At 32.5% G+C, this 27311-nt stretch overlaps 2 protein-coding genes across 6 annotated transcripts in view; one reads left to right on the forward strand and one right to left on the reverse strand.

Annotated features, from left to right (window-relative positions):
• The window catches only part of LOC115878201 (G-protein coupled receptor moody-like), a 79842-nt gene continuing 52531 nt past the window's right edge, over positions 1–27311 (reverse strand). For 2 of the 4 annotated variants that reach the window (XM_030894632.1, XM_030894639.1), the window contains exons 3-6: positions 15005–15190; positions 6781–6965; positions 2180–2522; positions 249–558 (exon numbers count right to left, since the gene is read on the reverse strand). In XM_030894632.1, coding sequence (XP_030750492.1) covers positions 423–558; positions 2180–2522; positions 6781–6965; positions 15005–15190 — 850 coding nt within the window. In that variant the 3' untranslated portion in view covers positions 249–422. Of the gene's footprint in view, positions 559–2179; positions 2523–6780; positions 6966–15004; positions 15191–27311 lie in introns of all 4 variants that reach the window. The other 2 variants (XM_030894618.1, XM_030894626.1) reach the window with 2 other exon arrangements.
• Positions 26022–27311, forward strand: part of LOC115878157 (beta-1,4-galactosyltransferase galt-1-like) — a 150107-nt gene continuing 148817 nt past the window's right edge. The window contains exon 1 of one of the 2 annotated variants that reach the window (XM_030894561.1): positions 26022–26092. The gene's annotated coding sequence lies outside the window, so the exon portion shown is untranslated. The remainder of the gene's footprint in view (positions 26093–27311) is intronic. The other variant, XM_030894607.1, reaches the window with a different exon arrangement.

A 27311-nucleotide genomic window follows, 5' to 3' on the forward strand; every position in this document is an offset into this window, starting at 1 on the left:
CTATTACGGTTTCCGAGATACCAGTGCTCGTACCTCGAATTTATAGCAACCTGTGTTGAGAAAAATATATATTTTTTGAAATAGTTAGCACTCGGAAAATACGAAATATATTTTGTTAAAAGTACTACTTTGGTCATATTCTACAATAAATCATTATTGTAGATTCAAAGTTTAAGACAAAAAAATAACATCTATGTAGTTTCAAAATATAACCAAACCAAAATTATAATATCACATGGTTCTCTATAACTAGTAGATGTTTCGAAGATACTATAAAACTAGCTTGTACAAATTAACAATAACGATATGACCTTGAATAGACAGTAATCTGACTGATTTCATTTAAAAAATAACGTTAGGTAAATGCATATTTCCATATTCTTTGGCTTTTGTGGTAATGTAACGATTTGTTAATAACGTTCTTAATAAACGTTAGGATTCGGGTTCTTCTTAAGATAGGCCACTGACATGCCCTGTGTCTTCGTAGGCGTGTTACCTGGAGACTGGGAATCTAAATTGCTGTTGTATTTACATCTCAGTGTTTCTAAATAGGCATTCCTGAAATATAAAGAACAAAACTTAAGATTGAGAAAAATCTTGATTTCGAAAAATGCATCTTTCTGGTCGTTATCATACTAAAACCAGCTAACACTAACATTATTTTCCAAAATTAGTTTTGCATTACAAGCACCAGGATGTGCGTTAAAATGGGGCATCTTTATTTCATGTGATTTTTCCATACTATTATAAAAGCGCGAAACATTTTAAATGTCTACTTTACTGTTCGAAGATATCCGAATTGAAGTTTATATAGGAACCTTATTTCAACTCTCTTTCGAGTTCTTTTCCTAATCACAACACCAATCACTAATCTTATAATCCTTTAACACAGTATTTCCAATTATTTCAATTAGTGATGAGCGAGACTTACGCCCGTATTTATAGCCGAGTCTCAAAACGCGACTCCAGTTACGAGATGCAAAAGATCGACAAAAATAACGGGCTTACTAACAGGCTTACGCTTCCTCGACCGTATACACGAGCCTAGTAAGCCTGTTATTTTTGTCGTAACCAATGTCGATATTTGGATGAAAATTGGTACCTTAATATTTTTTACATGAGAAATTATAAGACTCCCACTTGTAGGAGGCGCCGCCTACATGTTTTTGTATTATTTTGAAGAGTAATAACTTTTTGTCCGACAAAGTTATTACTAAAAACGACGGAAGTGTATATTTCTCTTAGGTGTGTAATACAAGCATTACACTACTACGAGAAAAATATACATTTCCGTAGCTAGATACAGAACGGATGGAATTACTGTATATTGCCGAAGTTTCCTGATTACCATTCAAACCATCCTGTATATACAGTATGTCCTCGGATTGTCTTTACAATAGGAAAAACCTTTTTATTATTGACATTTTGAAAAATACTTTTCCAAATTTCCATACCGTTTTAGAGAAAATTAAAGCAAATGAAAATATAGTTGATTTTCTTCCTAAAAATCTTAAGGCGTTTCTATGGTAATATCACTTAAATTTGATTATTTGATTTTTTTCTATGGTAAAATCACTTAGATTTGATAGATGGTTATTATTAATTTCTATTTATGTACGTCATATTTTTTACTGTTGTTAAAGTATCACATTTTCCGATAACAATTATCACCCTTTCCGTAGAAATGAACTAAGTCAATTTTGTACCTCTTTAACATTTTAAAACAGTAAAAAATATGACGTTAATTAAAATTCTATTTATAACAATCTGTCAAAAATGAAATCGAAATGATATTACCATAGATACCTTTTGATTTTTAGGAAAAAATTCAACTATGTTTTTATGTTCTTTTTTAATTTTCTCTAAAACGGTATCGAAATTTGGAAAAGTATAAACAGGATTATTAACCATTTTAAAACAAGCAAACATTTTTATGAAGAATGCATTTTTCTAAAAATGACGATAATAAAAAAGTATTTCCTCTTGTAAAGACAATCCGGAGACATACTCTAGAAGAATGAAAATATCTTTAGTAAAAATCCATTAAAAAGTTCAAGACTTGCAAGACTCTTGGTCTTGGTCTTGCATTTGCTCATCACTAATTTAAATACATTTAAATTAATGTTATTCGTCCCGTATAACTGTATTTTAACAAAAACTTAACATAAATTATATTCACCTATACTGTTTGTTCATGGTAACATAAACAACTGGATTAACGCAACTACCCAAGTATATCAACAGGTATCCCAAAACGTGAAGAGGTGCGTGTTTCACTTCCGGGTCAAACACTTTACTGATGGTTATAGGCAAGTAACACACGACGAAACAGACAAATATAACCAAGACCATTTTGGTTATCTTCATTTCGCTTCTCTTGAATTTTCCATCGTTGGTACAGTGTTGAGCCAATCTCTTGTGGGACTTTCGCACCACCCAAAATATATTCGAGTAACAAACAACAATGATCACAGAGGGTAAGGCGAAGCCGATTATAAAGAGAGCTGTTTTGGAGGAATTACCTAAAACCAAAAAAAAAGTTATATAGCGTTGTAAATTTCGTAAAACTAATTTTACAAAAAGGGGGGTGTTTTCTAAATAAGTGAGAAACTCCAGTTTTTAGTACCACTATTCTCAGGGCTTGTAAAGGGTGGCGCCTCCCATACGTCGCGGAGGCTCCAAGGAGAACGACAGTTTGTATTGAAAATACATTTTCTTTCAACAAACAGGAATCTTAAAACGGCATATCTTTGCGTGTTTGTACTGTTTTCTATCGATTTTCAATCGTTTGCAAATTTGGGGGTATTTTAAACCTTTATTTGATTCGCTTCTTTGAAAGAAAAATGGTTTATACTGTGGCAGAAAGAATTCAAATAGTTTTTCTTTATGGTGCTGAAGGTATGTGCTATTTGAGAACGACCCGTGCTTTCAATGAGGGAAATCCGGAGAAAAACGTAAGTCACGTTTATGTTAGAGATTTGATTCTAAAGTTTCAAAAAACTGGATCGGTCAAAAGTAAAAAAAGGACAGGGCCCAGGGTACTGAATGAAGAAATGCAGATGGAAGTTATTGGTCAGGTATTGGTCAATCCAGAAACATCAACACGCCAGTTGGCATCAATCCTCAAATACCTCAAACATCTGTCAAAAGAGTATTGAAAATGCACAAATTCCATCCCTACAAAATGAAGATTCTGCAGGAACTTGGCGACGACGATCCAGATAGAAGGATTCAGTTCTAAAATATTTGTTTTAGGGATGAGTGCTCATTTTTTTTAAACGTAAATGTGAATAAGCAGAACTGCAAATACTGGAGCGTTGAGAATCCGAAAACTGAGAGATTTTTTGGTTTAAAAATTATAGCCATTGTAATTTAGCCATTTCACAAATATGAATAAATAAAATAAGTAGTTTAATTATTTTAAATGTTTTATTAGTTAACATTAAAATAAAATAAAACCCCTTTTCCAAACAAGCTTTTTAAAATCCTCTTATCGCATTTACATTTCCTGATATATAAATAGTTCCATTTTCGTCACAAAACCATATTGATATGTTTTAATCATCTGAATTTATTTCTTTAAATGTAAACCGAATTATAATATAAACTATCCTACGTTCTCATGGCCGTTTGATTACAAAAAAAATTAACAATAGTAACATTATGTATGTAGTAGTAACTATACCTATATTTACATATAATACATTATTATAGTACTAAAAATTAATTAAAAACTGGGAATATTTTGACTAAATGTCGCCATAAATTTTGAGTGTGAAAGTATGAATAAACTATTAGGAAATAAATTACTAACTTTAGAGTAATTTTAGAAGCTTGGAAAACGTATTAGATAAATAAATTGAGCCACATTCAACTTGAGGTTCCTTAAAGTAAAAAAGGTGGTATAAAGTCAATTGTAAAATAATCCTTTTAATATATTATGTATTTCATATAAAATTAACATTTCATGAAGAACAGTATTATACAGACCAATTTCAAATCAAAAGGCTCTTGAACTAATAAAAAAATATCGTGAAAAAGAATTATATTTTTTCACCAATAGAAAAAAAAACAAAATAAAAAGACCTAGTGCGTTTAATCCAAATGGAAACCCGCCTGCCAGTGTTTTTTTACTACCAAAACAATTTTTACTAACGGAAAAGAATGCCTCACGTTTCAATGGCCAAATGCCAAAAAAGGTACAAAGATATGCACGGTGTCCCAATATTCTGTGGACATAACTACTACGTATTTTTGGAATCAAAATAAGTTCATTGGGCACAATTTACCTCTATACAAAAATGCATCGTTTGTCCGCCAGAGGGCATCAAACTTTAAAAAAATAATCACATTTTTTCAAATATTATAAGAACCGTTATTCAGATTTGAATGAGATTTTGGGTGCAGCTCTATATTTTGCTAAGTGCTCTGATATTTAACTTTCATAAAATTCTATAAAAAGTACAAGCAACTCCACCGGCGGCCGATTTTAATGGTCCCTCTAGTAATTACTACATTTTTTGTCTCTTGTAAAAAATCGTCGCTGTGCATACTTTTTGAGGAAAACATTTATTTTTTCAAAGACTCTTGCAAAATAAACTTCCAAAAATGTTTTTGTCACATTCAGTTATGAAGGCGCATAAAATCTATTATGGTATAATAATCTAGTTGGTGAAAATATGGAATCTTATGTTAGTATAGCAAATTATATTTGACGATAAGCTTCATAAAAAGCTTAAAAAAATTAATATACGACAATGTCATTATGACACATTGCAACATTGTCATTTGGATGTCATTATGGCTTTCATAATAGCACTAGTGCCAGAGAATACTAGTGCTATTATGAATTCATAATAACACGCAAATTTTAAAATAAGAAACAAGGGAAAAAAGGTACCTAAATACGTTTATTTATTGTAAACATTAATTATAATATCAGTACAATTGGTTAAATTAATTCCAGACGATGACAGGTGAGTTGAATTTTTAGAAAGTAAATTTATTTCCTGATTGCTTGAACTTGTTGAAGACCCATCATTGCCAGAAATGTTACCCAAAATATTACATGACACTTTTTTCTTATTTTCTTTGGAATTTGCTATATAGCTCTCTGCCACTGTGTTAGAGCGCCAACCACCATGTCTTTTAACAGTTAATAAATCCACTCCTGAATCTGCAAGTAACGACGCAGACGATGTACGGGAACAATGTCCAGTGTATTGTTGTGAATTTGGAAGACTTAGGAACAATGCTATTTTATACGACATTTTCCCTAAAGTATTAATGCCAACGGGTTGCTTAATACATCTTCCATTTCTGTACCCCACCAAAATCAAATATGCTCTGTGTTGCTTGGCCGCATACCTAAATATCTTCGAACCATTTCCACCATATTTATTCCCTCAACATTCCCTTTCGTTATAAAAAAATCTCGTGATATCTTTGTTTTCGTAAATGGAATAATGATATGAAAGCATTGTCCTTCATCTTTAACATTTTGCAGCTGCAGATTTGTCAACTCGATACGCCGGCAGGCTCCCGCAAGTCCCACTATCAATGAAACTTTTGTCAGGAAATAAGTTTTATCATCGGCTTCCAACAAAAAACGAGTTATGTCTTCTTTTCTTAAAATTCTCGATTTTTTTGACCGAAATTGGGAAATTACTTAAAAAAATTAAATTACTTAAAATTTTCTTTTTAGAAATGCAATTAAATGGACGTACTTACTAATATCTGTATTTTTCTTCACTGATATAACTGAACGTAGCATGGAATAATAAGGGAATAATATACCCAAAGTGATGAGGCCTTCCTATGTTTTGAAAGATGTTCCAAATATGCCAGGAGAAACTTAACGTTCCACGCGTTTCATTATGATATTCGTATCGAACTTGTATCATTAATAACTATAATAATTTTTAATTAATTAACGTTCGGGTATATCTTTGATTGATGCCCTCTAACGGACAAACGAAGCAATTTTGTATAAAGGTAAATTATGTGCAATTAACTTGTTGGTATTTTGATCCAAAAAATACGTTGTTCTATGTCCACGAAATATTGAAACTCCCTGTATATTTTGTAGGTCTACTTTGGAAAAGTAAATACTTCAAATTTTTTTTCACAAAAACTATGCGATGTAGCCCTTTTCTACAAAAGACAGAAAATGTAGTAAATACTAGAGGGGCCATTTTACGAAGAGAAAATCTGTTGTCATTGAAGTTGGAAAATATTTATACTAAAATGTATGTAGGGGTGGGGGTAGTTTTCACGCTTCCCGTCCTTTTTTTTAATTTTGTGAAAGTCAAATGTTAGAGCACTGAGAAAAATTCACGAATCAATGATATACGAGTAGTAGGTACCATATTTCATCAATTTGTATTAAAAACATTAACGTTGAATGATGATGAATTAAGGTAGTTTCAGTCCAGATCTGATCTAAAAAAAGATACGTTTTAATTAAAAACCTTAAAAAATTTCAAGATTTGTAACGTCCTCGGGAAGCATCTTACGGCATATTTATTCACAGGAACTTTTTTATCTTTATCTGTATTATCACCTAACTGAAATTTGGTACAATTTTTTTTATCATCTGTATACAATTTCAAAAATCACTGCACATTATTTATATTTCTTAAAAGAGTATTATTTATTTTGGTTTAGAGCCATGTTCTTTAGAACATCTAATAATGACCAAAAATATCTATAGAAAATATTAACCAAAGAAAACTATAGGCATTAGTAACAATAAGGATATTTAACAAAATTTTACTTTACCATTTTTATCCCGCTTAATTGAACACGTTCCTAATTTTTCATCCATTCCATATTCGCCCCATTTGCCCATAAGAGTAGGTACTTGTAAACCATAACTAAACAACCAAATAGCGGCGATGTATAATATTACTTTCGTTTTCGTATAAATCTTGGAGTATAGTTGTGGCCAAGCTATAAGTATATACCTGTAAAATAATACCAATATTACAAAAATGGTGTATGGTAATGGTATATTATAATATGGGTGCCCGGTGGCGTAGAGGTACAGGCTCTCGTCTACCAATCTCAAGGTAGCGGGTTCGAATCCCACACCCGGCATTTCATCAGCCGACTATTTTTATTAAAATAAAAATAGTTTGGGTAGGTACCTAGGTAGGTCGACTCAGCCTTAAATGAGTACTTGGGATTCACAATCCTGAGGTAATAATAGACGGTTGAAGCGTAGTGCTAGCCACATTACCTTCCTTGTATACCGAACGGCTCTAGTATGGCAAGCTGTACCTTGCTACTCCCAAGGCGTTAAACACTATATACGGGAGCTATTATTATTATTATTATTATTATTATATAAAAATGCCGTATAATGGAAAAACCATACACATATAACTTGACATCAATCCTCATTTTCGAGCCAACTATGACGCTTTTTTCGATAGCATGGCATTGTATATAATTAGATATACAGGGTGTTTTAAAAAACATATGCCATATTTCGTGGGGAGATTTCCTCACGTAAAAAGAAGATTTTTCTTTTGTATCAACATAGGGCAGATTCTGCTTTGTTTCGTAGCTATAACTTTATTTTTTAGATTTATTATAATTTTCTTCCAAGTGCTTTTAGCGATTTGAATGAAAATTTGAAGGCAAAAGTTACTATAAGTGGGACATATTGTAATGCTAAAAAACTGAAGACATATTCACTAATAACAGACACTCATTAACACGCCGCGCGCCGCGCCGACAGATACTCATTGGTACCTCATCAAAAAATATGAAAAAAATTTCCTATAAACATGGGAGCGGAAATGCATAGTTTTAAAGTTTTTTATAATTATCTTTATAATATACATATATCATTATTTTTTATTGAAATGTGCTGTAGGTAGCACTAAACGTGAATGTTATAAATTTTAATAACGTTTTATTTCGTTTCCTTTCCTCAATTTTTTTATTTTGAATATCGACAACCCTAAAAAAACACAGGACTTTCAACAGAAGACGTTCAAGAAGCATCTCTTCGTCAATCTGTTACAAGCCCTAAAGAAATTCCAATAAGTTAAAGATAGCATCAGTCAACTCATTTAGAAGATACTAATGAAATATAGACATGGGGCACTAATGGGGATACTAATGAAATATAGACATGGGCATGTTGTATCTTCAATATCATTATCGACAATACCATGCAGAAAAATGGGTTCTGGATAATGGTATAATATATAAATATTGAGACTTTTTTGAAGATGATTTTTATTGATATGCTGTTATTCAAATTTCCTCAATAGTTTTAAGCATCATTAAGTTAAAACTATCGAGGATAATAAGAGCATGAAAATAATGAGACGCAAGCTCACTAATGGAAAAAAAGAAATTGTCAAACTCAAGGACAAAAATGGTAATATAACATCTAATAGAGAACATTTATTACAGATAATGGAACCATTCTATGAAACACTATACACCAAGCATTCTACTCTAGACTCGAGGAAGTACCTACAAGGAAAGGTTCAGAATCAGGGTTCTGAAGATGTTCCGGAAATCGCTGTAAGTGAAATTTATAATGCTCTAAAAAAGATGAAGAACAATAAAGCTCCGGGGGACGATGGTGTCGTCACAGAAGCGATAAAGATGGGAGGAACAGTATTAATGACCAATATTCAACGGCTGTTCAATCTCTGTCTGGAAAATCAAAATATCCCTACAAAGTAGAATAACTCAATAATTATCCTCTTACATAAAAAAGGAGACATAGCAGACCTGGAAAATTACAGACCAATTAGCCTTCTTAACCATCTTTATAAACCGAATTATAACAAATAGACTAGAGGCAAAATTGGACTTCTATCAACCTAAAGAGCAAGCTGGTTTCCGTTCCGAATTTGGTACCAACGATCATCTGCAGTGTTTAAAAACCTTAATAGAAAAAACCATCGAATACAATCGTCCCCTAGCACTGATATTTGTCGATTTTAAAAAAGCGTTCGATACGGTAGAATTACCGGCCATCCTAACAGCGCTACAAGAATGTAGAATCGACAATCGATATTGTAACATAATAAAAAACATATATGACAATGCTACAACAACTGTAAATCTACTAATTCCACAACTAAGCAGATAAAAGTAAAAAGGGGAGTTAGGCAGGGCGATACCATGTCGCCAAAATTGTTTATTACTGTTCTTCAGCATGCATTTAAAATGCTGGCTTGGCAACAAAAAGGAATAGTTATCGATGGTAAGAAACTCAACCACCTCCGCTTTGCAGATGATATCGTTATAGTGTCCGATATAGTCTGGGAGAGATCAAAGACATGCTTCAAGAACTTAACGATGCATTACACGAGATTGGACTAACAATAAATTTTGACAAGACTAAGATAATGACTAATATGGTGCCCAGCGAACACATACAAATTCACAACAACAGAATAGAATTAGTCCACAAATATGTATACATGGGCCATGAGATCAAAATAAGCAGAGATAACCAAACCTGTGAACTGGCTAGACGAATTACCTTGGGATCGGCGCCTTACGGAAAAATGAGGGACATCTTTAGAGCAAATATCCCAATACACCTGAAAAGAAAGGCATTTAACCAATATATCCGCCCGGTTTTGACCTATGGCGCAGAGACACTCGCTCTAACAAAAGCAACCGCAGAAAAATTGAGAGTGACACAGAGGCGGATGGAGAGGTCTATGATTGGCCTGACTTTGAGAGATCGAGTAAGAAATGAAGATATACGCCGACGTACGGAAGTGGATGACATTATCCAGCGAATCACAAAACAAAAGTGGAGATGAGCTGGACACATTGCTAGAATGGCAGACGGGAGATGGACCAAGAGACTTATAGAGTGGAGACCAAGAGCCGACAAGCGTAGCCAAGGCAGACCTCCCACCCGATGGACCGACGATCTGAAACGAATAACAACTAACTGGCTTGCAACAGCTAAAAACCGCGAGAATTGGAGACGTTTGGAGGAGGCCTATGTTCAACTATGGACGTGAAAGCGGGCTGCTTGATGATGATGACGATGATGATGTTATTCAAATTTAACTTCAATTTTACTCTTAATAATTACAAGTTAGGCAACATAGTAGATTGCACAATTATCTAGACTACATCTTTTAGAATAATATTTAAAATTAAAAATTATACTTTTAAAAAAGAGCGCGTTATTCTATTAAAATATGTTTCACTTTATTTGGATATGTAGATCTCTTTTTGACAAAATCACATTTAAAATGCAGTTAGAAACTATTTCTATTCAGAACTTCATTTTTCTAATAATTTAAAATCAAAATTTCAAACATTTGAACAAAACCAAAATAACTATAAATGTATTTGAGGCATCAAATGGCAAAACCCGTCTTATCTCAAAAAGGTTGTTACGAAAAAATTGTTTTAACAAATGTTTAAAGCGTTCTTTTACAAAAAAAAACGTGTCCATTAGGTGGAATCATTGTTTTGTATCTGTTTTTTTTCTAGAAATAAAAATTAATATTTAATTTTTAAACAGAAAAAATACAGAAATAATTCGGATAAAGCTTGATTTTCATGCATCCGTTATACGTTGATACATTGGTCCGACGGTTCTTTGATTGCTCATAGCGTTTTCGCGCCACTTTTCATCCGTAAATATTTTACTTCAGCCCGTTGGAATGCCATCGATGCCGTTCATACGATAACGGACGTTTTGGCACTTTTTTGACAAATTTAATCTAACCCAGGGGTGGGAAAGTGAAATAGCAAAAGCGGTTCCACCGTTTCCACGGAAATTTCAAATAAAATAGTTCCAGCCTCAGGCGCTAGGTGGTAGTGCAATTAATTTTTAGGTTAAGAAGTTGCTACTAGTTATTGCCAGATGGCGTTAAATCAGAATTTTTTTGTAGTTTCCATAGTTACCAACGGCCATTGTCATACTATTGTCAAATTCTCAAAAAATAGTGTCGTTGTCATAGCGCCAATCATAATATTATCAAATGATTATCAAAACGTTTTTCAAATTATAATTTGTTGTCATTTTGTTATATGTGTTTTAATCATATACAAACTAAAATATATGGGAAACTGAAATTGAGATCTTTGAAAGGACAATTTTACCGCAACCAGTTATATACAAATTTATTAGTTCTGTGACGAACCACCGGTCGCGCTTAAGGCGAAAATATTTAGGCAGTTCAAATCAAATCAAGTCAGTTCTAATCAAATAATATGTACCGTCAAAAATCGAAAAAAGTTTTACTGGAATTTTAGTGATTATTTAAACTTTTTATTAAAAACAATGATGGAATCAGGCCGTAAACCCTTTCATAATTATGTTGTTCCGATGTCTTTTTCCAAAAGACATACATTCTCGAAGAACGGTCCTACATTATTTCAAAACTGATATCAAGTGCGAAACCTTAAAATGGAAAATACAACACAGCAAGATATTTAAAAGATTTATAGAGTTTGTGATTTACATTTTTGTAATCAAGATCGTACATGGAATAAAAAGAGGTTTAGAAGTTAATTCTAAAGTTTTTATATACACCAGTTCATATGGGTAAGTATATGCATTTAGTTAAATAAAGAACGTACCTACACTGTAGGCCAAATTAATGTCGTAAAATATTCAGTAATGAAGATGAACATTATTTAAAAAAAAATATCTTATCAACTTTATAACAAAAAATATTTTAATTGAGCTGTAAATAAACAAGTTATGGCACTGGCTACTTTAATTTGGCAGAGAGTGATTCAATTATTAGATATTCCAAAGTTTATTAAAAATGTTAAATATGTATTACGAATCCAAACTGAATTTGATTTATTAAAATTATCGTTTTAGATTTTTAAATTGTATCTATCATTTTAGAGAAAGGATCAGATAACCCAAATCAGGAATCTTCCAAAGTGCAGATGATGCAGTTTTGTGAGTGAGGTATAATATCTGTCTCTTGTAAGACCTCTTTTAAGAATTTAACCCAGGCAGTTGTTTACAACCAAATTAGGTAAGAATTAAAAATATAATAAGTGGAGCATACTACTCAAAAATGTAAATTTGCTTTGTTAGCAATTGTTTTTGAATCCTGCTTATTTTTTTTTTAAAGGCATATAAACACCATAATTATTTCTTATGAAAAATAATTCTTGTGTTAACTTAAAGACTAAGATAAAAAGTTCATAGCCAATTTCTGTTGAGATTTTAGAGCCCTTCAACGGCATCAACTTTTAATTTTTTCCTCCTATAAACCATACTCGAGGTTTTTTTGATGTGTCACATAATTATACATATTTATTTGTTTCAGATCTCAAGCATATCAAAGGAATGGTACAACCTGTGAATTCAGTTTAATTATTGAGATCACGTATGATGAAACATTCATTATGATTATACAGAGCTACAAAGAATTATGTTGAGAATCCAAATTATTATAATGAATTGAGACGAGACAACACCTGGGTGGAAATTGAGGAAAAATGCAGATAAAAGGCATTTTTATATTAACGTTATGAATCCAATGTTTTTATCAAATCGTCACATAGATAATATTTCTCTACGCATAATACTAAAATTAAAAAGGTCAGGTTAAAGCAACTTTAATTATCCATCGCGTGCGAAAAACAGTGCTTCGCATGGCTTCGGCTTCGGCGCGCTTCGCTCAAGTGCTCATCATGCTTTAAACTTTTGCGAAGCGCCAAAATGTCATTGGATTAATTGCATGTATTTTGATTCTTCGCGTTACTTCGCTTTAATCCGTGGGTCTGCATTTTTATACATAGATACCATTGATCCAATTCACATTTTTTCGCCGCGCTTCGAATAAGTTCGCGACAAAACTTTGTTAGTTGAATTTTATATTATTTAATGCTATTGTATTGATTTATAATTATTACTGTATTTATATGAACAAGTTAAATATAGCAGTGCCGTGCGAGCCTTCGTCTGAAGAAGAAATTTTATTTATTGTATAATTTGTATTATTTACTTTTTTTAATAAAGCTATTACTAATAATAATTATTCAACATATCCACACACAGTTAATTATTTTTATTTTATTAACTATAGCTGTTTTTTCTATCTATTTCATATTTTTTGATGAGAATAAGTTAATTCTAAATGAAACGTCACCTGTTTGAGAACAATACGATGTAATGGAGCGATGTCGCATTTAGAGTATCTTATTCTTATTAAAAAATAGGAAATAGAAGAAAAATAATCTATTTTCTGTACAAAAAAAATAAATTACGTTCCAAAAATTGATAATAGATGGCGCTAGAGTCGACGCAACAATATAGTTACCTGTCGTTAAAATGTAAAGTTTCCTGTAAAATAAAATAAAATTGTATCATAAGTTGTGTAACGACCCGATGCATGGCGCCACTGAATTCTCCAACAGACGGTATCATTTCAGTTTCCTATATATTTTAGTTTGTATATGGTTTTAATTAGACAATTCCTTTTGTTTGTGGCCCTAAAATATAATGTAAGTCTTTTATTTTTGCCATCATTTAAGTACCTATTTATATTTACTCCATTTACAAAACTTTGGGCGTATTACGTTGATGTTGTTTTCTTATAATAAATGATGTTTAAATATTTGACTTATAAATAAAAACTTTAAATAATAAATAATTTTTACACATGTTTGGCTTTAATTTTATTTAATAATTGTATAAATTATACTGTTAAATCTTATTTTTTACACATCACAACGATACTTGTTATTAGTATTGTTGAATTTGTGTAAAAAATAAGATTTAATAATCAAATTTAATTAAAAGCCCGCGCTTCGATCCATTTAAAACAAGCCCTACTCAATAGATGGCGCCACTTCTGTAAGACCATTTTTCAGTATGGCAGAGTCCATTCTTTTTCTAGCTAGGCATATTCTTTGATCTAACCTTAATAAAAATATAAGTAAAATAGCAAAATCGTTATGGAAACGAAAATATAAAATAACACCAACGTATATCCGATAAACGGAGGCATGAAAATGCAATAAATTTAAAAACTGCGTTATTTTCTAACCAATCAAAGTCTTTAAATTCTACCAATAAAATTAATATCGTATCAACGTATCGTCGGACAACGGATGCATGAAAATCAAGCTTAAGGGGGATTTTGTTGCAGTATGATGCATATTGCGGGTTTTGCTGCAGCAAATTGGCATCCTGGTTTGGAATTATTAGGTATGCTACTTTGTTAAAATTAGGTAAGGATTTGAAATGGATAAGACGTCAGTAGCAATATTATACTTGTGTAAAAAGCCTATGGAAAATGCGGGATTTGCAACAATAATGACAATAAAAAGCAAATACAATATGATCAAGAAAAAAAGGCGTCAGCGATGGCTATGAAATGAAGATGACTGATATCGCTATCATTTGATATGTAAAATTATATTTGGAATGCCATCGATCGTCATTTCCGAGTCAACTGGTTGCTATTTTTTTTTTCGATCATACGGTATAAGCGGATAAAACGGATTTTGCTGCACTAACGTTAATACTCGTGGCCGGCCGTAGCTCCAGCGTTAGTGTGTCGATCTGCGGAGCGGAAGGTACTGGGTTCGATCCCCAGCCAGTACGGTCGCTTTATTTATTTAAATAAAAATATTTATTTATCTAAATAGAGCGACCAACGAGCCGCCACCTCAAGGAAGGCACTGGCAAACCACCTTGAGTATATTTGCGTTGTACAGCCTCTCAAATATGCCGTTCGGATTCGGTAATAAACTGTAGGTCCCGTGTACTTGTGAAACACTGATGACACACGTCACAAGTACATGCGAGAGGTAGCCGACGCGCGACGCTCTATATAGAGTGTGGCACTGTAAGAAGAAGAAGGACGTTAATATGTAAAGCGTAATATGTAGTATCTTTATAAAATTAAATTTTATATAAGAATGAGCGACTTTTGCTGCAGTTTTGGGACTATATTTATGTAGATTTTAGGGTCCAATATTAATACATATATGTCACTAGGCCATTTTTTTAAAATATACCTACCGGTTTATAGATATTGAAGCTATGCTAAGTAGGGAAACTCCTATCGTCCCATAACGTAAGGTCGGTACCATGGTGCATAAAATCTCTCCATGAATCCATGTCCCATGGAAGAACTGACTAGCAGAAAAAGGCAATACCAAGAAACAGAACAGCAAATCGGACAGGCAAAGGCTGAAAAAATAATAACTAAATTATGGTTATAAAAATTTTAGAAGATTAACGTAAATTGTAAATCCAATAATTAAGATATCTATGTCGTTTAAAAATATATTCGTACTACACCAAAAAGGAAACTCTCATAAGAATATAGGAAGAATTTTAAGAAATTACTACGCTAAAACAAATACAACGATCTCTAGTTAATTTATATCCCCATTTTATTATCATTTTACCGGGTGCGTCTCGAAAGTGGCTAACCCCTATAACTTTTTTATTTTTTCAGATAAAAAAAACGACATTTGGTATGATAATATATTACATAAATTAGGATTGATTGACGATGAGTTGACATAATATGATATGTCATTTTATTCAATTGTTTTTGTTTTTGACCACTTCCTGTTTTCTCCGTATATTTTTTCAGTATTTGATAGAAAATGACACTCTGAATAGAATGAGATATCATATGTCAACTTTTGACATTTTCGCTTTAAAAAAAATTGTATTTTAAATGTCAATCTAGAGTGCAATGGCTGTGTTAAAAACACTAATTTTTCATCAAGGAGCCTTGGAGGAGCCTTTTCGTGTCTTGTCCTGGCTGGTTAAAAGATGCCCAAATCGTATTTATCATATCTCATTTTTTTAAACGGAACAAGAGTGGCTCGTTAGCATATTTGGAAAAAGCATTTTTTACGAATAATTTGGTACCATACACTTCTTGGTATTTCGAGTCAAATTGTCGTTACGAACCGCATGTTACAATTCAAAATAAAGCATATGCGAAAATGTCAAAAGTTGACATATGATGTGTCATTCTATTCAGATTGTCATTTTCTATAGAATAAAGTAAAGATATACCGAGGGAGCCATTTAAAAATCAAAAGTTCAAAACAGGAAGTGACCAAAAACAATGTCAATCAATCCTAATTTATGTCATATACAAACATACCAAATCTCGTTTTTTTATCTGAAAAAATAAAAAAGTTATATATTAAAAGGGGTGACTTTTCATACGCACCCGGTATATCGAAAGCGTCATCTTACAATATGACTGTGCAGTATTGGGCACGTAGTGTACAGTATTGGGCGATGTCAAGAATATCACGTCGATAATTGAATGGTTCGACGTCCACTTATTAAGCCGCGTCCAAGCTAAGCGAACAAAACGTTCGCGAACATATATAATTCACACTATATACTTAGCAGCAGGTCGTAAACGACGGCACAGCCCATCGGTCCCGCGGACTGAGGTGCGGGGAAGAATGCGACAACCAGTTTACTCAATAGATCTAGGATGCGTTTAGGTAGTCGCTGTTTTTTCGAGTGCCCGGCTTAATATGAGCTGAAAAAATAAATATGGATGATAACATGAAAATTGCGGCAGCTGCTTTTATTGTATTGGCTGATGCTTGCAAAAAGACAAAAAAGAATCTCTGTAGCAAAACAAAATTGATGCAAAGCTGAGAAAACTACAGTGCAAGCATTTTATTAAATAACTTAACCGTAACAGTTTATGAACTTTTGTCGTTGAAGAATCAATATTTAGCAGGCGGAGGGCCACAGGGGCCTTTTGGTAGATTATTCGTTATAGTGTATTTTTAAGACCTGTATTCATTTTTAGCCGATTCTACCAAGTGTCTCTCAAAAGGGGTTCACCTTTTTTACTTTTTTATTTTTTCAGATAATAAAACAAACAAGGATACAACGAAATTTGGTTTGTTAGTATATGACAGAAATCGGGATTGATTGACGTATTCAATTACCTTCGGTCACTTCCTGTTTCACCGGAGATGATTACAACTTTGGATTTTTAGATTGTATCCTCAGTACTTTTTTCTTTATTTGATAGAAAATGACATTCTGAATAGAATGACATATATGTCAATTTTAGACATTTCCAATTAAATAAAAATAGCATTTTAAATTTCAATCTAGAGTACCAAGACTGTGTTGAAACTATTGACTGTGTTGAAAACTCAAATTTTACAAATGGTACGACGCTGGCTCAGCATATTTGGAAAAAGCATTTTTTTACGAATAATTCATTATTTAGGTATTTGGAGTAAAATTGTCGTTACGTGTGAAACACCCGGTATATTTATTTCTAAAAATGTAATGGTAAAATTTCATTTCCGGTGTAAAACTTCCTATTAAATAGTAATTTTTAATTTCAGAATCCCATAATTCCGGTTTTTAATAAAAATAATCATAAAGGTCTTTATTGACAAAAATGAAATTATTTGGGCGAAGTCTAGCTACATAGCTATTCACACTCAACCCACAATAAAATTAAAATTATAAAATATTTTCTTTGTGTAAACAAATTAGTTTTAAATGTTTTTCACGATCCCAGTTAATAACTGCGTCTCCGATTGTCGAATACTCGGTAAAAAATAAAAATCACAGACGGACGCCCGAAATTAAATGAGACCCTTCCAAGTGTCCGCCGAAATGCACGCCGTGCACTCCTTTTAATGTACCGACACCCGTCGGAAAAAGAAGGCGCGTGCTCTAGCATGCAGGCAGACGCACACTCAGGCGTACAAACTAGCCGTTCGGCGCTCCGCGCTCCTAATAGGCCTAGGCTAGCTGTACTTGTTGGCTTTATTATTTGTAAATCTACCTATCTCACAATTTTCACTTAATACCTGTTTAAATATATATGTTCGCGAACGTTTTGTTCGCTTAGCTTGGACGCGGCTTAATAGGCCTAGGCTAGTTGTACTTGTTGGCTTTATTATTTATAAATCTACCTATCTCACAATTTTCACTTAATATCTGTTTAATTATATATGTTCGCGAACGTTTTGTTCGCTTAGCTTGGACGCGGCTTTAAGCGACGTCGACAACGTCCACAGCTAATGCAAACATGCAAACAATCTAGATACAGTTGAATTAAAACGTTACATGATTAAAGCTTAAAATCAAAGAATAAACAAAGAATAAAATGCTGAAAGGAACTTTAAAGACTAAATCAGAATCAAGATTCCTTTTATTATCCCATTTTGGAAAGTAAAATATAAGGGGTCCAACATTTTTGAATGTTCAAATGACAGTCTATTTCGAAGAAGTGTGTGTATCTTCAATTTGCGTAATAATCGCCCAAATCAAGTAATAAAGACTTATTTACCTCTTATTGAGAAAAGATTAAGTAGGACATTTCAGCATTAATACCTCTACGGCCTACTAGCCTAGTAAGGATTACTAGACTATTCTGTGAGCTTGACTTGTTAAAAAGTATGTGCGATGGCGATTTTTTACAACAGACAAAAAATGTGAGTTAGTGTAAAAAGGATCATTTTACGAAAAATAAATCGGTTAGGTTAGGTTAGGTTAGGTTAGGTTGACGTCGGTTGACTTGGGAAATATTTATAGTAAAATTGGTGGGGGTAGTTTTCGTTTTCACCCTTCCCTTAGTTTTTCTTGATTTTTGTGAAGTCAAATATTAAATCACTTAGCAAAAGACTAAATGTAGACCCAAAATATCATTCAAATCGGAATAGCGGTTCTTAAAGCATCTGAAAAAATGTGTTTATTTTTATAAAGTTTGATGCCCTCTAACGAACAAACGAAGCACTTTTGTATAGAGGTAAATTGTGTCCAATAGACTTATTTTGATTCCAACAACACGTAGTAGTTCTATGTCCACGGAATATTGTCACACCCTGTAAATTGAAGAAAATAAAATTATTTTCTCATGTCTATTTAATACAAACAGAAACGGGTTATCACTTTTAAGCACTAATATCTAAATAGTAAATATTTAGAAGTAAAGTTACTGATAATTTAAAACCAACATTTTAGTTATTGATTTACCGTAAGGATACATACACCTGCAGAGAAGTAAGACTAGACCTAAAGCATTTAGTTCTAATTTTAAAAGGTTTTTAAAATCCGCTTTATTCGTCATCCTGTGTAGATAATTCGTGTAAGAACTTTTAAAGATAACATTTAAAGTTCCTTTTATGAAATGCACTCGTAAGTGACTAATTAACACTAGCATTAGGGTCAGTTCTTGTTAAAGCTAATTATAAAATATTAAATTGTAAATGTGAAAAGCTACCTCTATCTATGGCACCATATGATATTTGGTTCATTTCTATAGTTTTTCTTTCATTTTTGATATTTTATAACAAAGAATATCAAACGACGCCCTCCATATTTTTACACAGCGTTATCTCACAAATTGATGTTATTTTTTGAAATGGCCTAGTAGAGCTATTTCATTCCAAATTGAATATGGTGAAATTTTATTACTCATAACAATTGACTACGTCAAACCGTCTACCGATAAATAAAGCAAAGGTGATATTTTGTTAATGTTTCCGTGAGTTCTGAAAATGAATAGTTTACAATTAAATATAAACACTTTTATTTGTCTTTAAAACTTTAAATTCTCAAAAGTAATCTTATATTTTTGAAATTTAGAATAGTTTAGAAAAATAGAAATATTATTATTGTCTTTTGTTTCCTAAGTAACTACTCGTATACACACGTAATTTCTGGTAGGTATTTTCTATTCTAAATTTCAAAAGTAAATTTTACGTTAATATTGAGAATTTAAATAAAAACTGATAGTGATCTTTTATTTCATATAAAATTTTGACAACCTAATTAAAAAGACACAACATAATCTCTCTTGACGTATATTTCACTGGGCGGTTTGGCGTAACTGCAAATAATAACTACAAAATTTCCCCATATAAATTGGGAATGTCTTGCAAAGCATAATTGAAAATAAAAAATGTAAAAAGGAGTGAGTGACATTTAAAATTATTTTCTTGTACCCACTTACAGTTAAATAGAAAGTAATATTCAACTGTTAATAAAAATAAATAAAAGTTTTTATAACTAATATAGCTAAGTTTCAAATTGATACGATAAAAATCAATGAAATAGCGATCATTGCAATGATTTCGTCGTCACTCGGTATTAAACAGATGAAATTATCAAATCACAACAATATGAAGTTACAACGTTATTTTTTATTACTCGTGCGGGAAAAGTAGTATCTTTTCGCTTTCTTTTGGAGTCGAAAAGACGCTAATTGCCTTCACACTTCACCATTACCACACTAGTTCCGAGCAAATTTAATGCCGATTTGAGTGTGACAAGTAAACTTCTCGCACCCAAATTTTCATTGGCACACGCAAATTGAGAAGCAAAAAAGACGACGTGTCAATATTAAAGAAGTGAGGTTGACATTTAAATATTTTTTTTATTTTTTGTTTATTTTATTACGTGGCTTTTTAATATGTCTCTTTTGTCATATTTCATCATGTTAACAAATTATTAAACACCATTATGAAGAAGCAACGTTCAAATTTCTTTATTTTCTACTCTAAAATTCGATTTAAAAATTTGAAATTTTTAATGTCATCTTTTGCATTCATCTATGAGGTGTTCCAAAAGTTGTTTTTCTTGTAATGAGATTTTTATAGTATTTTTTGCTTTTTAATATGTCTCTTTTGTTTACATGATGAAATATAACAAAAGACATATTAAAAAGCAACGTAATAAAAAATAGTATGTGCAAATCGTGCGAAGTTGTCGATTGCCCACTCGAGAGAATGAGCAAAACAACTTCGCTCTCGTGGGCAATCGACAAATTTTCGCACTAGTTACTATTACTCTAAGGTTACAAGTTGAGATTAAATTTAAATGCGTATTATTCGATAGAGATAATCGCTATTCGATATAAGTAAGTTAGTAATCCCCAACTGCTACAATAATTATACTAGGTACAAGAACAAAAACTAAAACGTGTATTACTAATCACTCAAGAATATTTACTACGAAACGAAAGAACATTAATGATTCACAAATACTATGGCGTTTCTAAACGATGACTGTACCACCTGTTGCGCGCTTACTTTCAGGTGAGGAAATTCAATGTCAAGCAGAACTTATTTACTTTTCTTCGAAATAAACAAATCGTATTCCATTAGCGAATAGATGATTTAGGTCACATATTAGAATAAATCTTTTTTTTTCCTTCATTGCAAAAGCAATAATACAATTTAGCTATTATAATTCCTAAAAAAACTTAACTATGCAGATTTTTATGGATATCTATGGCGTGTCCAAAGACTGAAGTCACAGAATGTCCCACACAGTCCAGGTATAAATAAAAATACATATTTATTTTCATATTATGTATACAAAAACATATCTACTAAACACTAAAATGCAATAGGCAAGATAAAAAATAAAGAATTACAGTGCTTATAGCTGGACTTGTTCCACTACACACTTTTTTGCGCAGTCTAAATAAATTGGTTTTGAAAGTGTAGGGACAAAATGAGCAGTATGAGCAGTCTTCTTTTTTGTAATCAACGGGTTGAAACATATATCCAGGTTGGTTTACCTCTTCAATACATGAAATTTCACATCAATTTTAGTTTTCTTGGTAGAACTGTGCTTTCCAATCTTCATTTGAGATCGAAGTTCCACAAGATGAAATTCTGATTTTTCGAAAAATGTTAAGCATTCCAGGTGAATATTATTTCTGTATGATTCGAAAGATATGTGCATTGGCTGTGTATCAAATGTCAAAAAGTCTAAAAAGTATAGTGCTATAGACAAGATTCTCGAGTTTGTGAGACTGCTAGTCACAAAATGTTTCTGATTTTGTATTTCATTAAATATTGAGGGCTGGTGAGTGTGTCAGTGACAAAATTAAAGAAATTTGACTAGCGATAATTCGTAGGTATAATTATTAGTCAGTTATAATATGTCTCCTTGATTACTAAAAATGCAAATTCTTGCTTTCTCCACAATGAAGTTACAGGGAGGGTCAAAATGCCGTTGTCGTAAGTCCCTTTCAGAAAAGGATGGTACGACTTACGGCTGTGACCGATTTAACTAATTCCAAATATTATTACTCGATAGTTTAACAAGGCGCCTATAAATTATGGTGTCACTTGGGTTATTAAATTCACTAAAATATTAAATGCTATTATATCGCATGTGACTACCAACTGGTAGATTGGCAATTAAACATGTGAGTTAGTTTAGCGCTTCCTGGCGGTACTATGTGGAGCTTCTTTAAATGACGTCAGATGCGCCATTACTGTAAATTTGCAATGATATAATTTTTTTTGGTTTTAAAAATCGAAATAGAATCCTCCTTTATTACTAAAAATGCAAATTCTTACTTTATTCACAACGAAGTTACAGGGAGGGTCAAAAGTGCCGTTGTTGTAAGTCCCTTTAAGAAAAGGATGGATGGTACGACTTACGGCTGTGACCGATTTAACTAATTCCAAATATTATTACTCGATAGTTTAACAAGGCGCCTATAAATTATGGTGTCATTTGGGTTATTAAATTCACTAAAATATTAAATGCTATTTATATCGCAGGTGACTACCAACTGGTAGATAGGCAATAAAACATGTAAGTTAGTTTAGTGCTTCCTGGCGGTACTATGTGGAGCTTATTTAAATGACGTCAGATGCACCATTACTCTAAATTTGCAATGATATGATTTTTTTCTGTTTTCAAAATCGAAATAGAATTAAAGTAAATAAATAACAAACATGGCTATCATAAAATTGTATGAAGATTGACTATTCATAATAATAAAAATATGTTAAAAACAGATTTTAAAATTTAAATCAGAAAATGTGGCTACCCGACGTTGATTTTTCCCATCATAAATATTAAATTTTTATGAGCTGCATAACCACTAATAGAAGACATACATAATTATCTATTGTATCATTTTATTACAGAATAATTTTAAGTACTTATTATGTATACCATCGTCATGTAGAGAGCATTAATTAATTTGCAAGTGATTAAAAGTTTTTGTATGCGATTGAACACGATTTCCATGTAATAAAATCCATAATATTAACACGAAAAATAATGATGTTACATTAGAATATTTAACCTCAAAAAGCATAAAGGCACGTTTACACGAGTCAAGTGAATCGATCAAATTACTTGAATTCAATTCGTACGAATGCAATATGACCTTTAACTATTGTTTAACTTTTGACGTTCAAGTCACTTGATCAATTCACTTGACTCGTGTAAACGCGTATAAATTGGCCAAACCAAATCGACACCAAGTTGCACGAATGAGTTTTAAATGCTTTGGTTTTGAGTTTTTTTGCGATTCTCTAGTTATTTTCATTTTAATATAAAGTTGATTGCTTCAAATGATTTCGTCTTGATTTGAAAATTGAATATCTCATGTTTTTAGGGCAGCTGCTCTATCAATCGGCTCTGATGGTAATTTCCGCATACAGGGCCGTCCATAGACTGTTGGCCGCCTAGAGCAAGCCCGAAAAAATGCGCCCCCCCCCCTACAGACAGTAGTTTTTTTTATTAGTGCGAAGTTTAATCCAAAGAATCAGGTGTGAAAAAAATTATGAAAGTTGTGCCACAGATGGTAAGAAATATTATCCAACGCTTTCCGAAAAAAAGGAAATAAATATTACAAGATAATCCGCTTAATCGTTCTTGTGTCATACTTAATCTCAGGTAATTCTCAATTATTTTGAGTTTAGAAAAACTTCTCTCTCCAGTTGCCACTGAAACCGGCAGCGTTAATAAGATTCTTATGGAGATGTAAATATTTCGAAAGTTTCCAATCAGATCGTGAATTTTTAAATATTTTAGTGTTTGTTTTGGACAACTGAAGTTTTCGGCATATCTGGTGGTATTAAAGCAATTAGCGCTAATATCTCGTCCCGAAGCTCTAGGCCATTAATATCATGTTTGTGTCCGTCCGTTAAATAGAGATGAAGATCCATACAATGCTTTGTTATTTCCTCTAGTTGATATATTCTTGAGAACTGTGAAGTCCTATAAAAACGAAAAATAGTCCGAGTGAGCTTTTAACAACCTTTCCTGGAGAGCCTCATGGATTGTATCCAGGACAACAAAGAAAAAATCGATTTTAAACTTTTCCTGTGGATCTAAAATTGGCTCAGCCACTGATTCATACAAAAACTGTCTAGTTTTTTTTTTCTAGGACGAGCTCTAATGTCATTAGTAAAAACTGCTTTAATTTCCAGTTCTTCTGCTAGCTCTGCAGCATCCACTAATATTTCTCTAAAATGGTCGTCAGTCCTTATTTTGACAAAATAGTCGTCGATAGCTTTTAAAGCTTTTGTGGGCTCATTGATGTCAAGTTTCTCATTCTGAAGCAGTTTACTAGATGCATTTATACTGTTGGAAATTTCGTACCGAATTTGGTCAAGATGTACCGAATTCATTACAATTGTACCGAAACGGCCGCTCTCAAATTTGGCCGCCTGGAGCAACTGCTCCTCTGCTCCACCCATCAGGACGGCCCTGCCCCATAGTAAGTTCCGGGAAGAATGTAGAATGTTTAGGAGAGAAGTTAATCACCGCGACCTTACAGATCTATTGTGTGTTCCCCTTTTTTGAGTTATAACGAGTTATAACTCATCATACAGTCTCAGAGCTTTAACAAAAGCCAGTATCTGAGAGGCTCCACAAAGACCAGCTCTACATCCTCAACATCAGTCGTACCAAAGTTCATGGCACGTTGGAAATTTCCCCACAGAATCTGCATTCGCCGTTGTTTCTCAGCTTCAGCCTACTGAGGTGTTCGTTGAGGAGACAGTGTCTTGTTAGAATGACGTGAGTGTCTTAGACCGTTGGAGGACACCCATTCCGGGTTACAGATGGAGTCTTCCAGATTCTTCAGTTCCGCTTTTAGTTGGTTCCCGCTTGGAAAACAGGACGGTTCTGGTCCACTTAGTTGAGTGTTCTCTCCTTTTCTACATAGATCATTTGCTTTTTCATTGCCTTCTATACCTTGGTGAGCAGGCATCCAGAGTTGGAGGACTTTATCTTCTTTGCCTAATTTATTGAGCTTCTTTAGGCATTCTTTGACCAAATTCGAATTGATGGTTACTGAGGTGATCACGTTTAGTGACTATCGGATAAGATGGCTATTTCCTGTTTCCGATAGTTCCTATCTGATAAATTGTACGCATCTTTCGATAGAGTAGATTTCTGCGTGAAGGATGCTAAGATAGGTAGCTGCCCATTGGTTTGGAGTATTTAGTTTTCGGCCCAAATACTCCTATTCCTGTCCGTGCTTTGGTCTTGCAAGCATCAGTGTACTACGTTATGGTATGGTCTTTTACATGCTGAGCAAACGTTTCTTCCTTCCAGTCCTTTTTATTACTCAATACTACAGTGAGGTGTTTCTCAAAGTTGTATATTCTTAATGTTAAAGGCGCAGCCCCAACAATTTCCCGCCAGTCTTTTGCATATCATGAGAGCCTTTGTGGCTTTGCTGGTAATCTACAGTCTACATTCTAAGTTCCGGGCAGCTGCTAAAAGATATAAAGCGTAGTCAAAAAGCATAACGAATTTAAATGCTAGCATTCACTATAAAGCCTCAGAGAGAGAATCCTAACAATCACTATTGAAAGTTTTTTTCAAAATAGGTTGTTAAATTTTTACTGACGTAGTGTGTGCAAATCAGTAAATGAGCTTTTACTAGCAACATTCACTGATTTCTGGCTTTTATTACTACATATATACTAATCTTTGATACCTAGCAGTATCAATTGAATAAATTACGACACTCATTAATTCATTCTTTAAATACACAGTCCCTTATAAAAATAGTCTTCAAAAAGAGCCTAAACTATTCCTACTCGTACATAATATAAAATCATTTATTTCCCACATGTCTCTGACTTCTATTTATTAAATTGCCCTTAAAATATAAGTGTAACACGAAAAACAATCCATTATAGCATATAATCACATTCAACAACTAAAATAATAAAAAATAATTATATATGTTTCCTATTTATATATAAAGCGAATAATCCGCATTAAAAATAATGTTTTCGTGCATGAGAGATCGCGCTTTGGGTTTAATGTGTAGTTTTCATTTGCATTTGTGTGTTTGCAGAAATAATATTATGCGTAAGTCTTATTTTTATGGATTATACAATAAGTTGTACGCGTTTATTGATATCCTTGTAGTAAGATGTGTAAAAATTAAAATGTGAAATAAAAGTACTAAACTAATAAAATTTGATTGTCCAAGTTATAGAATTAACTAAAGAATATCACGACACTAACGAAAAGAGCAGCCAATTCGTAACACCAATTTGTCAAAAAAAAAATTATTTATAAAAACAAAGACAGGCTACTAAAATATGTTTCTCTGGCAGAAATAAAAACTAGACATTTCCAATCCTTTGTTTGCTTTAAGATGTTAGAGTTAGGTGCTACAAAAAATTTAAATAACAGATTAAATTTTATTAACATTAATGTTGAACACTCTATATACGTACAAACTTCATGGTTTAACAAGAAAATAGAAAGAAAAATCTATCAGTGAAAGAAAAATCATATTAACTAAACGACAAAGTTAGAAATCAGGATATACGCAATAAAAATTTAAAAAAATTAAAGCGTTTTTATTAATTCGTTAATAAATGTGTATAATTAATGTTATTGACTTTAATCCTATATTAATCCTTATTTCTAAATTAAATTATTATTAAAATATTGTTAGCATTTTTTCCTATGTTATCAAGTGGTACTGAATAGGTGAATCACAAAATGTTTAATTCTAAACAAATTTGGCCCATAGTTCGAGGAAATCTATAAAGGTGGGTTTAGTCTTAAGCACGCACGAGCTGAGCGTACGCACACGGTATTCGTTCGCGCTCTCGGCTCCGTTTAAACTAAATACTTATTTTTGGCATTTTTGGCATGGCAAACCCAATTTTTTGTAAATCGGTATAACTTATTAAACAACTTAGTATCTAAGGAGGGCTATGATCAGTTCACAAATTTTAGGCGAATGACCAGACCCGATTTTGAATATTTACTAAATTTAATGACACCAAAAATTACGAAAAAAGATTTTTCGTAAATTTTTTAATTTTTAGAATAGCAATATCGCCAAGAGAACGCTGAGCCTTGACTTTACGTTTCTTACTTACGAAAGTGGAGACTCGTATAGCAGCCTACAGTATATCTTTTTAAAGTTTCTAAATCTTTCATCGCCTAATATTATTCCCGATGTAGCGATTGTAGGTGTGTAGATAAGATTCTGAGGTTTATATCGGATTCAGTGAAGGTAGAAGCAGATGATGGGGTTATAGTAGATCTATATTCTGAAATATTCATA

Source organism: Sitophilus oryzae, unplaced genomic scaffold (assembly GCF_002938485.1).
Source record: "Sitophilus oryzae breed Bouriz unplaced genomic scaffold, Soryzae_2.0 scaffold_1062_pilon_pilon, whole genome shotgun sequence".
Classification (NCBI taxonomy): Eukaryota; Metazoa; Arthropoda; class Insecta; order Coleoptera; family Curculionidae; genus Sitophilus; species Sitophilus oryzae.